The sequence below is a fragment of the Podarcis bocagei genome, assembly GCF_964188305.1.
Source record: "Podarcis bocagei genome assembly, chromosome: 11".
In the NCBI taxonomy this organism is placed as follows: Eukaryota; Metazoa; Chordata; class Lepidosauria; order Squamata; family Lacertidae; genus Podarcis; species Podarcis bocagei.
The window spans coordinates 48,751,351-48,765,137 of record NC_138136.1 but is presented as its reverse complement, the minus strand read 5'-3'; the positions used below and the strand labels follow the sequence as shown (position 1 = coordinate 48,765,137).

The 13,787-nt window shown below is 46.3% G+C and overlaps 1 protein-coding gene across 1 annotated transcript in view; it reads left to right on the top strand.

Moving 5' to 3' along the window:
* Positions 1 to 367: 367 nt before the first annotated feature.
* DNAJC21 (DnaJ heat shock protein family (Hsp40) member C21) overlaps positions 368 to 13,787 on the top strand; it is an 18,034-nt gene continuing 4,614 nt past the window's right edge. Inside the window, exons 1-9 of the mRNA XM_081212968.1 lie at positions 368 to 1,387; positions 5,003 to 5,096; positions 5,267 to 5,390; positions 6,726 to 6,848; positions 8,140 to 8,444; positions 10,550 to 10,695; positions 11,754 to 11,841; positions 12,377 to 12,535; positions 13,322 to 13,361. Of these exons, the coding sequence (XP_081069094.1) occupies positions 1,291 to 1,387; positions 5,003 to 5,096; positions 5,267 to 5,390; positions 6,726 to 6,848; positions 8,140 to 8,444; positions 10,550 to 10,695; positions 11,754 to 11,841; positions 12,377 to 12,535; positions 13,322 to 13,361 (1,176 nt within the window). The 5' untranslated portion in view covers positions 368 to 1,290. The remainder of the gene's footprint in view (positions 1,388 to 5,002; positions 5,097 to 5,266; positions 5,391 to 6,725; positions 6,849 to 8,139; positions 8,445 to 10,549; positions 10,696 to 11,753; positions 11,842 to 12,376; positions 12,536 to 13,321; positions 13,362 to 13,787) is intronic.

Below are 13,787 nucleotides of genomic sequence, written 5' to 3'. Positions count from 1 at the left end.
TTAGGGGTCTCCTAAAAACTAAGCACCCATGAACTATAGTTCTCAGGATTCTTAGGGTGGGAACCATGACAATGGTATAAAGATGAGACCAAACAATGCACATTCATATTCTGTTATTCCTCTAAAGAACAGCTGAGGTGCTGCACTTGCAGTCACCCAGTTCTGTCTTCTGCACAAGCCTGCAGGATAGGCTGGGCTCAGAGATAACAGCTGATCCAAGGTCATGAAGGGACCTTTGTGGGTGGCGCAAGACGGGAACTGCAGTTTTGAGTACCCTGCACTGCTGTTTGGTATCACACTGGTTTGGCTCTGGGTTGGTTTTTTAAACAGCACATTTCTAGTGCACTGCAAAAAGGGACTCACTGCTGTCTTCTAGCCTCTCGCTATAAAAATGGAACTTTTTTTTTACATTATGTCTACTATATTCACTGCTGGGGGAAGAGCAAATAAGCTCACCCCGCTTGCACAACCTCACCTATTGCTGATTTCTGAGCAAATTAACGTCTGCACGCGGCAGCTTGCTTCTTACTGCCCCAAAAAAGGCCGCAATTTCGCAAAACTACAAAATATCGCGTGTTTTTATTGGCCTCTTAGTGTCTTTAAAGAACAAATCGACCTGAGCCGCCGCAAGGAGATAGTTATTTGGGAAAAGTGGAGAAACAAAACATTACGAAACAATCGTTCTTACTCGCTTTTTAGCGTCAACGGTGTTCCCAAGAGTGGTTCTCCCCCCCTCTACCTACCCCGGGGGCGTTTATAGCTTTAGCGCGCACACCTACGGGCAGCCTCCCCTACATAACTCTGGAACGTTCATGCTTCCGGCGTTCTATTAATATCAAAGGAGCCTCCGCTGCTCCGGAAGTTTCGCGTCTTGGGAGTTCTGACGCCGCCATAGCGCTGGAACGTTCGGGTTTCCGGCGTTCTATCAACATCAAAGTGGTACCCGCCGCTTCGGAACTTCCGCGTGCCGAGAGTTCTGCCCGCCACCAAAGGCTTCTCCGCTCAGCGCTGCGCCAGCTTCCCTTCCATCCAAGCACCGTCCCCGGCGCTGACTCCAGCTGATCCCGATCTGCCGCTTCGCTCCGTCGTCAGCTCCGCCTCCCAACCCGGCAGCGGGAAGTGGCTTTGGCCTCCTGTATGGCTCCTCCGCTCCTTCCGGTCCCTCCTCTCCTCTCGCCGGCAGTGTCTCTCGGTGCCCTCAGCACGAGGGTGCCGGCCCAGGAGGGCTCCCCAGAACGCTCTGCTTCGCCTTCTGCCGAGTTGCGCTGAGTCCCGCAGGCGCCTCCCAGGATGAAGTGCCACTACGAGGTGCTGGGGGTGAAGCGCGACGCCTCCGACGAAGACCTGAAGCGAGCCTACCGGAGGCTGGCGTTACGTTGGCATCCAGGTACTGTATTTATTATTTACTTGTGTCATACACACACACACACACACACACCGCTTGGTTCTGGGGTGTTGTTTTTTTTAAAATATATATATATCAAACCCTCAGAGCCGTTTGCAAAAAGATAAAACCATAAAATGGGAGCGGGGGCGCGCGCGTTACAATACATTGAAACACAGAGAAGTTAATATACTAAACCGGATTAAAATTCACACCAGCGTTTGTAAGCATTTCTAAGAGTAAGGTGAGGGCGCCTGCCTGATATCACTAGGCAAGGAGTTCCAAAGGGCAGGTGTTGCCACACTGAATGATAGAATTGTTACAAATGCGGTAATTGGGTGGCACCTGTAGGGGCGTCAATTACAGCCAGGCCTGACGGGGGCGGGGTCGAGATAGTTTCTGCCTGACCTCGTGGGACCCACCTGGCCTCTGGGATGTCTCCCCCACCCCACAAAAAAAAATCTGGAAAGAAATGAAGCTTTGAGCGAGAGAAACAGCGTTCAGCGTTTCTGTCCTATTGCCTGAGACTCAACTTCCTTTAGTCAGGTCTTGATCCTATGCACAATTACCTGGAAGTAAGCCCCATCGGAAAAACAAGGAGTTTACCTCTGAGATGTAGTATAGGCGACTGCTCTGTAAGTTTGTTTAATAGCTGCACCTAGCAGTTCTGTTAAAATGAAAATCAAAGTGTCTTCCACTTTTCAGTGCAAAATCATTGCATACTCTGTTTAACAACATCAACAGTGACAATAGCGAGGGCTACAGACTTGGTGCCTCTATATTGTGACTAATATTAAATTAAAGTTGGTAGCCTAGAATGAAGCTGTATTCTTAATCAGACACGTGATTAGTTGTTAATTCTTGCTAGCTTAATATCCTGCTTTTTGACCTTCTTACTGTCTGCAAAGGGGCTTACAACGGAAATCGGTACTGTAGTTTGATGTAAAATATAAAATAAGCAATTAATAAGCCATTGTTCGATATATTTCCCGAAGTGTAGCTTTGTTAGTCTGTTGTGGCAAAAAAGAGCAAAGACTCCAGTTAAAGAATAACAAATTTATTATGGCAAAAACCTGCACCATAACCAATTTGTTAGCCTTTAAAAATGCTAAATAATTCTCAGCTGTTTTTGTCCAATATATTAGATATATTGAATAGCCAACTAATATATTAGTTATACTCAGAATAGACCATTGATTTTAGTGCATGTACTCTTAAGAATGACTGGCATTGGATGTCAACCATATTGCTTTGTTATGTTGTATTCTTGTATTATCCAAACACAGGAAGGGTGTCTCTACATAGTTTAGTAATTGTTTTAGTGAGGTCATAACAACTCTGGCTGGCAGCACAAATGCTATGGGGTGCGTTTTCTATGAGCAACCTCTGACAACACGATCCTATACATGTTTACTCAAAAATGGATCCCATTGAGTTCAGGGAGGCATCAGCAACAGGAGCCCCAAACATTGCAGAAGCACAAAACCACCAATACTGTGGGGGGACACCCCCAAAAACAGCCCAGTGAAGACTTGTATGCTCAGTGGCTTTGGAAGACGGCCTGACTGATATGGGAGCTCTTCAGTATTTTAAGGCATGTTCCACGTGGCATCTTTTATGTCTTGAGCCGAAGCCTTCCTACTTGAAAGCACATCCCGTGGTGATCAATAAGGATTAATAACTGTCCTTGAGGAATGATTAAGGGCAGGCATCCCCACACTTGGCCCTCCAGCTATTTTTGGGACTGCAATTCCCATCACCCCTGACCGCTGGTCCTGTTAGCTAGGGATGATGGGAGTTGTAGTGCCAAAACAGCTGGAGGGCCAAGTTTAGGGATGCATGACTAAGGGTCTGGAATCCAAGCCTTAGGAGGAACGGTTGAAGGACTTGGGTATGTATAGCCTGGAAAAGAGGAGACTGAGAGCAGGTAGGATAGCTATCTAAATATCTAAAGGGCTGTCACATAGAAGATGGGGAAAGCTTGTTTTCTCCTGCTCTGGAGAAAACTTCAATCCAATGGATTCAAGTTACAAGAAGGGAAATTCTGACTAAAAACCAGGAAGAACTTTTTGACGCTAAAAGCTGTTCAACTCCCTCCCAAGTTGGTGGACTCTCCTTCCTTGGAGTTTTTTAAGCAGAGGTTGGGTGGCCATCTGTCATGGATGCCTGAGCTGAGATTCCTGCATCGCAGGGGCTTGGACTAAATGACCTTTGGGGTCGAAACTCTACAGTTTTCAGAATCTAGGAAGGCATTTCCAGTTCTGGCTGGTTCACCAGCTACGACCCCTTTTGGCCAGAGATACTTGGCCACCTCACTTGGGGATGGCTCTGAAACTTCGAAAAGGATCCGAAATGCAGCAGCTGGATTACCGGCTGGTGTGTCATTCAAAACCTGCGCGGCTCTTTCAAAACAGCTGCACTGGTTTTCCGTTTGTTTCTGGGCCCAGTTCAAGGGGCTCACATACGTCCTTAAAACCTGAAAGACCCCCCCTTCCCATAAGACCCCCCCTTCCCTTAAGACTTCCCCTAAGCTGTGGAATCCCCTCCCCACAGAGGTGCCCTTGACACCTGGATTATATCGCTTTCTCTGTATGCGGAAGCCTCGTCTCTCTACCCAAACCTTAGACTCCTGAGTTACATGAATTGTAGCCAATGCTCACTCGGAATGGTGGCAAGTGAAAAACGTCTGGGGAAAGATATATAATGAGATGAAAAAAGATGTTGAAATATACATTTATTAAGAAACCAGAAGCATTTTTACTTGGCATTGTAGGAGATGATATAAATAGACAGGATTGTAAGGTGTTTTTATATGCAATGGCGGCAGCAAGAATATTATTGGCACAAAAATGGAAACGAAGAATAACCGACGAAAGAAGAATGGAGGATGAAACTGATGGACTATGCAGAGCTAGATAAACTAACAGGAAGGATTTGAAACCTGCGGGACCAGAGATTCTTAGAAGACTGGAGTAAATATACAAATTATTTGAAAAGTAATTGTAATGAACAGATTACGCTAGTAGGATTGCAAGAAGTTTTGTAAGGAGGATTATTTGAAATATTGCAAAAAAGACTATGAGGAGAATTATTAGTTAATGATAATTAAGAGTAATAGAGAAATTAAGAAATGCAGAATAAGTGATAAAAATGGAAAAACACCAGAGGAGCTGACGGAAGTCAAAAATATTGTATAAGATAAGAAATTATATATATATATATATATATATATATATATATATATATATATATATATATATATATATATGAATGGAACTGTGGCACCAGTCAGAAGAGCATGAGGCTCCTCATTTGAGGGTTGTGGGTTCAAGTTCCACATCGGACAAAAGATTCCTGCATTGCAGGGGGTCAGACTGAATGACCCTCGTGGTCCCTTCAGGCTCTATGGTTCTGTGATTCTGTAAGTTGTGCCTCTTCATTTCAGTGGGCTTACTCTGAGGGAAACTAACATTGGGGGAAACCCTGTATTTTTTGGACCCAGGCTGTTCATCTTGCTGCGAATTGTTTCAGCAGGTTTAATATGTTTACTTCCTGCCATGTCATTGGCACTTTCCCGTACTTCCGCGTTGCTTAAATCCCTCTGCTGTTTCTCTGCAGACAAGAACCTCGAAAACTCTGAAGAAGCGGCTGAGCAGTTCAAGCTGATCCAAGCTGCGTACGACGTCCTGAGCGATCCCCAAGAAAGAGCCTGGTAAGCCTTTGCCATCTCCTCTCCTGGATGGTTGCAGTCCGAGTCCCCACTCAGCCGCCTATGATAGAGTCTAAGCCAATGCCCTGGGACTGAAAGAAGAATGGCGATTTTCTTCCATTCTGCACTGAAAAGCTTCAGGCTTTGCTTTCTGTTCTTTTTCTTCTTCTTAGGTACGACAATCACAGGGAAGCTTTGCTGAAAGGGGGCGTCGATGGAGAATACCAAGATGACAGCCTGGACATCTTCCAATATTTTACCGTTACCTGTTACTCTGGCTATGGAGATGATGAGAAGGTAACTCAACACCAAGAGAACCATAGAAGTTAGGCAGTGTCCAGTGAGACCTATAATAGACGTTGTTGCACTGTGGCAGATTCCTGTCCACAATACCAGCCAGCCATGCTGTTTTCAAGATACTACACTCTGTTTCCTGTCTCAATATCCCTTTTATTTGTTTTATCCTTTTTTTGGCATATTATTTATTTATTAACATTCTTATAATACATTGGTAAACATTGTCATATTACATTACAAGGCGTATTATAATACACTTTCCAACATGTATACAAAGATTATATACAAATTTTATATACCTGAAAAGAAAGAAAAAAATTAAAGGAAAAAAAGAAAAGAAAAGAAACAAAAACAAAAAAATTCTAAAATCATATACGTACCAACACATTGGAATTCCCGTCTTTCCCGCCATATATCCCCCCCTTTTTTTAACAAATGAATGTACTCTTATTATTGAATATTTCTTTTACGTTTTATCTAATACATTCCAATAGCAATATGTGCTTTTGATCTTATGTTTTATCAGCCAACAGGTGTCTGTGGCTGTTGAGCTCACAGAGCTCTTTCTTCCCCCCTCTATTCTCCTTAGACTCCTCCCACAAAATATTTTTTTTGTGCTTCTGCAAACCATGGCATTCCTCCAAGTCCAGAGACATCTCCCTCCCTTATGCATAGGTTTTAGCTACCCAGAGAATTAATTCACTAATTTGCAACCCCATTGATCCAGAAAATCGTGAGAGCAAAGCAGTTCAGTTTGGGGTGGGATGGGGTAGACCAGTGTCCAACTTTTTCCTGGAGGAACAGAAGCTTGTGTTGTGTGCAGAAATGGGGGTGGGAGGGAGTAGCGACAATGTCCAGTGATATTGGTACCCTGCACCCTCTGGTGCTGGTTCACCAGAGCAGCTTCGTCACGCTGGCCACGTGACCCGGAAGTGTCTGTGGACAGCGCTGGCTCCCGGCCTCTAGAGTGAGATGAGCGCACAACCCTAGAGTCTGTCAAGACTGGCCCGTACGGGCAGGGGTACCTTTACCTTTACCCACTGGTGTAAAGGTTTAGAACAACATGCCCATATGTTGGTTAAAAAGTCACATTTCCATAATGTAACATGTCCTGCAGTGTGACAGGAACATGAGAAAACAAGCTAATCCGGGAAACTAACAGGATATTCTTCACATCTGAATGCACCTTAAGGGGAGGTGGTTACAAACCAGCCCAACAGTTGAATTGTGTATCAGAAGCTGGGAAACCTGAACAGTTCTTCCCACACACCTCCGTTTAGTCACCTGTGCAGGTAATAACTGAGCCCTGCCTGCTCTCTCTGCGATCTCTTTCAGGGCTTCTTCGCGGTGTATCGGCACGTCTTCGAAATGATTGCCAAGGAAGAAATGGAATCCATGCCGGAGGAAGATGCTGAAGAATTTCCAAGTTTTGGAGACTCCCAGAGTGACTTTGACACGGTAAGAAGCCAAGGCTGTAGTCCTGGACACACCTACCTGGGGGTAAGTCCCGCTGAACTCAGTGGGGGTTACTTCCAAGTAGACATATATAAAGGATTGCACTGTAGAATCATCGGCTCATAGAACTGTCGGGTTGGGAAAGGGACCTCAAGTTGCATCTCACCCAAAACCTTGCAATGGAGGACTAATTGATTTGCAACACAGTTTTTTGCGTGGTGCACCTGTAGTTTTGCCTGCTGCTAAATCACCCCCATATGCTGGTTGTCAGGGGACTGCCAGCAGAACAGGGAAGGGAGGCAGAGGGGCAGTTGGGATACAGGGAACCTCCGAAAATCCTGAGAAGCAGTTCCTCTTCCTGCGGTGGGGAAAGCCACACCTCCAGTGGGGAAGAGGGGAAGGGACCAGAGGATGCTGCTGGGAGCCTCAGCACCGCTCCTGGCCAAGCCGGCCAGGAAGGAAGCATGCCTCTTCCGTCGCCCACCTTGCGCAGAGGTGTAAAACGCAAAGAAGGAAGGAAAAGTCTGGGGGTGACTAAGCTCTTATGCTGGGGGGGGGGTCCCGGAAACAACCCCTCCCAGATTTTGCTAGCGATTGCGGCAGATGTGAACTTGTGGTTCTGCACCCTAAATAGTTTTGCATCAAAACAAAACCTGTAAAAGGCAGGTCGGAGTCCTGACTGGTTACTCACGAGCAACCACCACTACCATCTGACACTGGTATTACGTAGTGGACGTTTCTCTTCTCCACCAGTGCAATTGCTTCTTTCCAGAAATCTAGACTGGTGATCTAGGCTCCTATGGTGAGCCATTCTGTATGAACACGTTAAGATCTACCACGGCACCTCCGTGGAGTAGAGGGCCCCCTCTTCTGATCCCGATACCCGAGAGAGTCTGTAGGGAAGGAGGTCGTCTTCCATGTCTTTTGGGGGCCTTTGTGATTTAGGTCTTCCAACTCTAATGTGAGCATCTTGAATCAGGTCTGGAAACAAACTGGTGGCCAGGGCAGCTGTTTGGAAACAGAGCCTAGGTGAAATCTGAAAGGTACCCTGCCACTAATCTGGCAGCTGCATTTTGGGCCAGTTTTGACGTTTCTGAGTTGATCTTCAAGGGCAGCCCCATGTACAGCACATTGCAGCAATCCAGCCTGTCAGTTGCTAGGCCATGGCCTACAGTGGCCAAGTCCTTCCTGTCCAAAAGGGGTTCTAAATCGTCTCTTTAAAGGTCTAATTTTGAAAGGTAGTTAATTGTTGATCCTTCCTTCTGTGCTCTCTCTCCCCTCTCCTCCCAAGTAGGTCGTTCACCCCTTCTATGGATACTGGCAGAGTTTCTGCACCCGGAAGAATTTTGCCTGGAAGGAAGAGTACGACACCAGGCAGGCCTCCAACCGCTGGGAGAAGCGAGCGATGGAGAAGGAGAACAAGAAGACGCGCGACAAAGCCAGGCGGGAGCGCAATGAGCTGGTGCGCGAGCTGGTGGCCTTCATCCGGAAGAGGGACAAGCGGGTTCAGGCGCACCGGAAGCTTCTGGAAGAGCAGAACGCCGAGAAAGCGAAGAAGGCGGAGGAGCTGCGCCGGAAGCAGAAACTGAAGCAAGCAAAGTATGGGAAGCTTTCTCTTAGCTGAGAGTCCGTCGCTGATTTATTTTACCGTACCTTTTGCTCTATAAGACTCACTTTTTCCCTCCTAAAAAGTAAGGGGAAATGTGTGTGCGTCTTATGGAGCGAATGCAGGCTGCGCAGCTATCACAGAAGCCAGAACAGCAAGAGGGGTTGCTGCTTTCACTGCGCAGCGATCCCTCTTGCTGTTCTGGCTTCTGAGATTCAGAATATTTTTTTTCTTGTTTTCCTCCTCCAAAAACTAGGTGCGTCTTGTGGTCTGGTGCGTCTTATAGAGCGAAAAATACGGTATTTGTTTTCATGGTATATATCCTATCCTTTGCAGATTGCGACAGCCAAATAGGGAAGGATCCATAGAAGAACACCACCCTTTGCAATGCATAACAAAAAAAATTAATCCATCCCTGCCTGTAGAAAACTAGCACATCAAAGCAGAGGCGAGGCTGGACGTTTTCTTCCTGAAATGCAGTTGTCTGTTTGAAGGGGGAGACATAGGGAAGGGCACAGTGCTGGCTCCCATGTTTTTTGCGGGGTGGGCTTGGGCAAGATGCACTTGCCATGCCCTGTTTGCTTCCCCTAATCCTCACCACTGCCCAGAAAGGGAACTTGACGTAAGGATGGAGAAGCTGCGGGGCTCCAGATTGTTGTGGAACCTCAACTCCCATCACGCCTGGCCATTGGCCATGCTGGCTGAAGCCAGTGGGAGCTGGAGTCCAGAAACATTGGAGCGCCACAGCTTCCCTGTGGTGTAGTGGTTAAGAGCGGTGGACTCGTAATCTGGTGAACCGGGTTCGCTTTCCCACTCCTCCACATGCAGCTGCTGGGTGACCTTGGGCCAGTCACACTTCTCTGAAGTCTCTCAGCCTCACTCACCTCACAGAGTGTTTGTTGTGGGGGAGGAAGGGAAAGGAGAATGTTAGCCGCTTTGAGACTCCTTTGGGTAGTGATAAAGCGGGATATCAAATTCAAACTCCTCTTCTTCCCCGCATCTGCTTGGTCTGCTTGCTCTTGTCACTGCTTGCGTTCTCGCTGTGAGTGGTGGGGACAGGCAGGAAGTGCGAAGGGGAGCAGCAGCAAGGGGAGCAGAGCCTCTGAGCATGCGCAGTGGGCCTCTGTGGTGGTGTGGACCTAGGTGGCTGTCCATTTATGCTGGACACCAGCCCTGAAGACAGAGACTGTTACCACTGCCTCGTGTTCTCTGAACGGTTCAGGGACTCATAAAATCAGAGAACTGTAGAGTTGTAAGGGACCTTGTGGATCATTTAGTCCAACCCACCTGTGATGCAGGAATCTCAACTAAAGCACCCATGACAGATGGCTATCCAACCTCTGCTTAAAAGCCTCCAAGGAAGGACAGTCCACCACCTTCCAGGGGAGTCAAACAGCTCTTAACGGTCAGAAAGTTCTTCTTGATGTTTAGTCGGAAACGCCTTTCTTATAACTTGAATCCACTGGTTCGAGTCCTACCCTCCAGGGCAGGAGAAAGCAAACTTTTGCTCCTTCTTCCATGTGACAGTCTCCTCTTTTCCAGGTTAAACATGCCCAGCTCCTTTAACCGCTCCTCATAAGACTTACCATACTTTCCCATGTATAAGACTAGGTTTTTTTCTTTTAAAATTATATTAAGAAAAGGGGGGGGGTCGTCTTATACATGGGGCAATTCCCCCCCCCCATTTTCTTAATTTGGAATCCTCAAAAATAGGGGGCGTCTTATACACAGGGGCGTGTTATACACGAAAAAATACGGTAGTTTCCAGAGCCTTGATCATCTTGGTTACCCTCTTCTGCACACTTTCCAGCTTGTCCTTCCTAAATTGTTCTGTCCCTTCATCTCAGCGCTGGATTTAGGGCAGTGCCTATATTGGTATGGCTACCTACTGGGGTGGGTGGGGGGAATCAACTATACCCGAAAGGAATTATTGTGGAAACAAGCAATATTTGTTGAGGAAGGAAGCACCTTGCTCCAGCCACCGTATTTCCCGAGTCTGCCCCTGCTTCATCGCTTTGGGAGATTCAAGAGTTCTTTGCTGGTGGGGCTGTCTTGATAGCCAAGCATGTCACACAAATCGAACCTTCTCCTTTCAAAGGCTGGTGGAGCAATATAAGGAGCAGAGCTGGATTGTCATGTCCGATCTGGAGCGAGAACTGCAGCAGATGGAAGCCCAGTACGAAAAGGAGTTTGGAGATGGTTCTGATGAAGGAGAGAAGGAGGAAGAGAAGGAGTCAAAAGATGGTAAGGGAGAGATTGCAGTTTGCCACTAATGGCAGAGCCGGGTAAACCTGCCAGTGTTTTCTGCTGGGTTCCAGACTAGGGAACTTGCCAAGCAGCCAGAGGTTTTCGCGTCAACTTGCAGTTTGCAACAAATACAGGAAGACCACAAATTACACTGGCGTTACGTTCAGGGGATTATGCCTGGAACCAAAATTGTGTGTAGTCAAAGCACTTTGGGTTCAATGGCAGGTGGGATTGCCAAAGTATTTTTTCCTCATATGCCCACACCCTTTCTGCCCCCTTTTAATTTCAAATTTGCACAAATTAAATGTGCACGAATTAAATGTGCATGAGTTGCAGGCTTACTTTACAGTGAAAACAGCAATATATTAACATTAGCAAATCAGTTCATCGGGTCTTTTAAGCAAAGAAACAGCTATAGTTTAAGACAGCACAAATACTCAAGTGCATTGCTGTTACGTAACTGAAATCCAGTGGTATTTATTCCCAAGAGAGATTAGAGCCGACATAAACAAACTTGGCCCTCCAGATGTTTTGGGACTACAACTCTCATCATCCCTAGCTTACAGGACCAGTGGTCAGGGATGATGGGAGTTGTAGTCCCAAAACTTCTGGAGGGCCGAGTTTGGGGGTGCCTGGATTAGAGTATCAGACAAGGACCTGGGAGACCAGGGTTCAAAGCCCCATGGGCCATGAAACTACTGGGGAACACTGGGCCAGTCCCTGCCTCTCAGCATAATCTCCCTGGTAGAGTTGTTGTGGCGGTTGAATGAGGGGAACTGTGGTTGCCACCTTGAGCTCTGAAGAGGAAAAGCTTGGAATTTCAATGCTATAAGGAAATAAATAAATAAAAATTGTGCATAGGATGACAGGCCAAATGGGATTTCCTTTTGACTAGGCGTGACTATCACTCACTTGTAAGGCTTCAGTTCAAAATGTAGCCCTCATTAATGCCGCTCGGTAGGATTTAGCCCTGAGTAATCAAGCGTAGAAATACTGTTCCAAGTATCTTTACTTGAGTCATTTCAGGTTCCTCTGCTGTTGCTTACCTCTTTCAGATAAATTGAGTGAAGAGGTTGACGAGGCTGATTTTTATGATGATCTCTACTGCCCTGCTTGTGATAAATCCTTTAAGACCGATAAAGCGTGAGTTTCTCTCTTTTTCTAACCCCCTTGACACCCCCTGAAAAGAAAACTGGCTTTCCTGGGGGAATATATAGACTAAGGCCCGGGGGCCAGATGCGGCCCAATCGCCTTCTAAATCCGGCCTGTGGACGGTCCAGGAATCCGTGTGTTTTTACATGAGTAGAATGTGTCCATTATTTAAAATTCTGGGTTATTTGTGGGGCCTACCTGGTGTTCTTACATGAGTAGAATGTGTGATTTTATTTAAAATGCATCTCTGGATTATTTGTGAGGCACAGGAGTTTGTTCATTTCCCCCCAAAAAATATAGTCCACACCCCCCCCACAAGGTCTGAGGGACAGTGGACCAGCCCCCTGCTGAAAAAGTTTGCTGACCCCTGATATAGACCCTTTGCTTGTCACGTGTCTCAAACTTTCTTGGAAGAAAGTTGCATTGATTTCCAAGGCGCTTGTCCCAAGTGTGCCACTTCTGCAGTTGTCAGGCTGCTGAGGCCCAGCTGCTCTCTTCATAACTCCTCTCTGACAACTCTTTGCAGCATGAAGAACCACGAAAAGTCCAAGAAGCACAGAGAGATGGTAGCCTTGTTGCGGCAACAACTGGAGGAGGAAGAGGAGGGATTTTCTGTTGCTGCGGCTGATGAGAATGAACTGAATGCTGACGAGGAAGAGGAGACAGAAGAACTACCCAAACAAAAGTACTTATTACAAGATGGGGAAAGATGTGGCAGAGCATCTACTTTGCATGCAAAATCTCCCGGGTTCAATCCCAAGCGCCTCCAAGGAGGGAGAGACTTCCCATCCGAAATCCTGGAGAGCTGCTGCCAGTCAGTGGATGCAGCACTGAACTAGATGGGCCAGTGGCCTGACTCAATATAAGGCAGCTTCCTATGTCCCGCAGCTGTTACTGTAAAAGCTCCTTTGGTAATGGGATTTTGTAAAAATCAATGTCTTTAATGCCACTGCTAGGCAGCTGGGAGCGTGTTTGGGGTCACAAAAAAGCATGGAGCGGGATTGTCTCCTGCTTGAATAGTGGTCCCGTGTTCATGACCATAAAAGTGAATGGCTCTTACTTAAGCACTTGCTTTTTCCTCCTCCCTCTGAGTCCTTTTTCCTTGTGTGTCGTGTCTGTCTAGATTGTGCGTCTGAGAGCAGTGACCATCTCAGTACTGGTTTTTGTAACCTTTAGGCCCCAGACAAAAACGTTCCTCTTTAACCAGGCCTTTGGGTGACTGTCATCTGATGCCCTTTTAAATGTGTTGTGGAAGGGACGCTTAATGGGTTGTTTTTGTTCTTATTTTTATTACGTATTTTGGGTTTTTTAAATTATGGTTTTATGTTGTGAACCACCCTGATAATCTACGGGTATAGGGTGGTATACAAATTCAGTTAATAATAACAATGACAATAATTACCTTAAACAGTGCTTCCTTTACCAGAAAAAAAAAGAGCAGTACTGACATCTTAATACTTTGTTTTTACAGGCTCTCAAAGAAGCAGAGAAAGAAACAAAAACCAATGATGGTAAGATTTATTTTATTTTTTGGTGTGAATTCCTGCTGCATGTTTTGTGTTGTATAATCTCCACCAACAATGGCTGCATTCACTCTTGAGTTACACCACTGCAGATGCCTTGAGTGCAAATTGTTGTTTCAGTTTATGTGTTCAATTATGTGGCGTGCATGATTAATCCCCACAACAGAGGCAGCGACTGGCCCAGGGTCTCCCAGGGAACTTCCAGATTGAGGGAGGACTTGAACCCTGGTTTCCCAGGTCCTAGTCCAACACTCTTTTAAGTGCTGTACCACATTGGCTTTCACAATAGGAAACGGCTAAGGCTATGAGCACATGAGAACATAAGAAGGATCTGCTTGATCAGGCCAATGGCCCACCTTGTCCAACGACACTCCTCTTATATTCTTAGGCTCTTATATTCTTACGTTGGCTTCT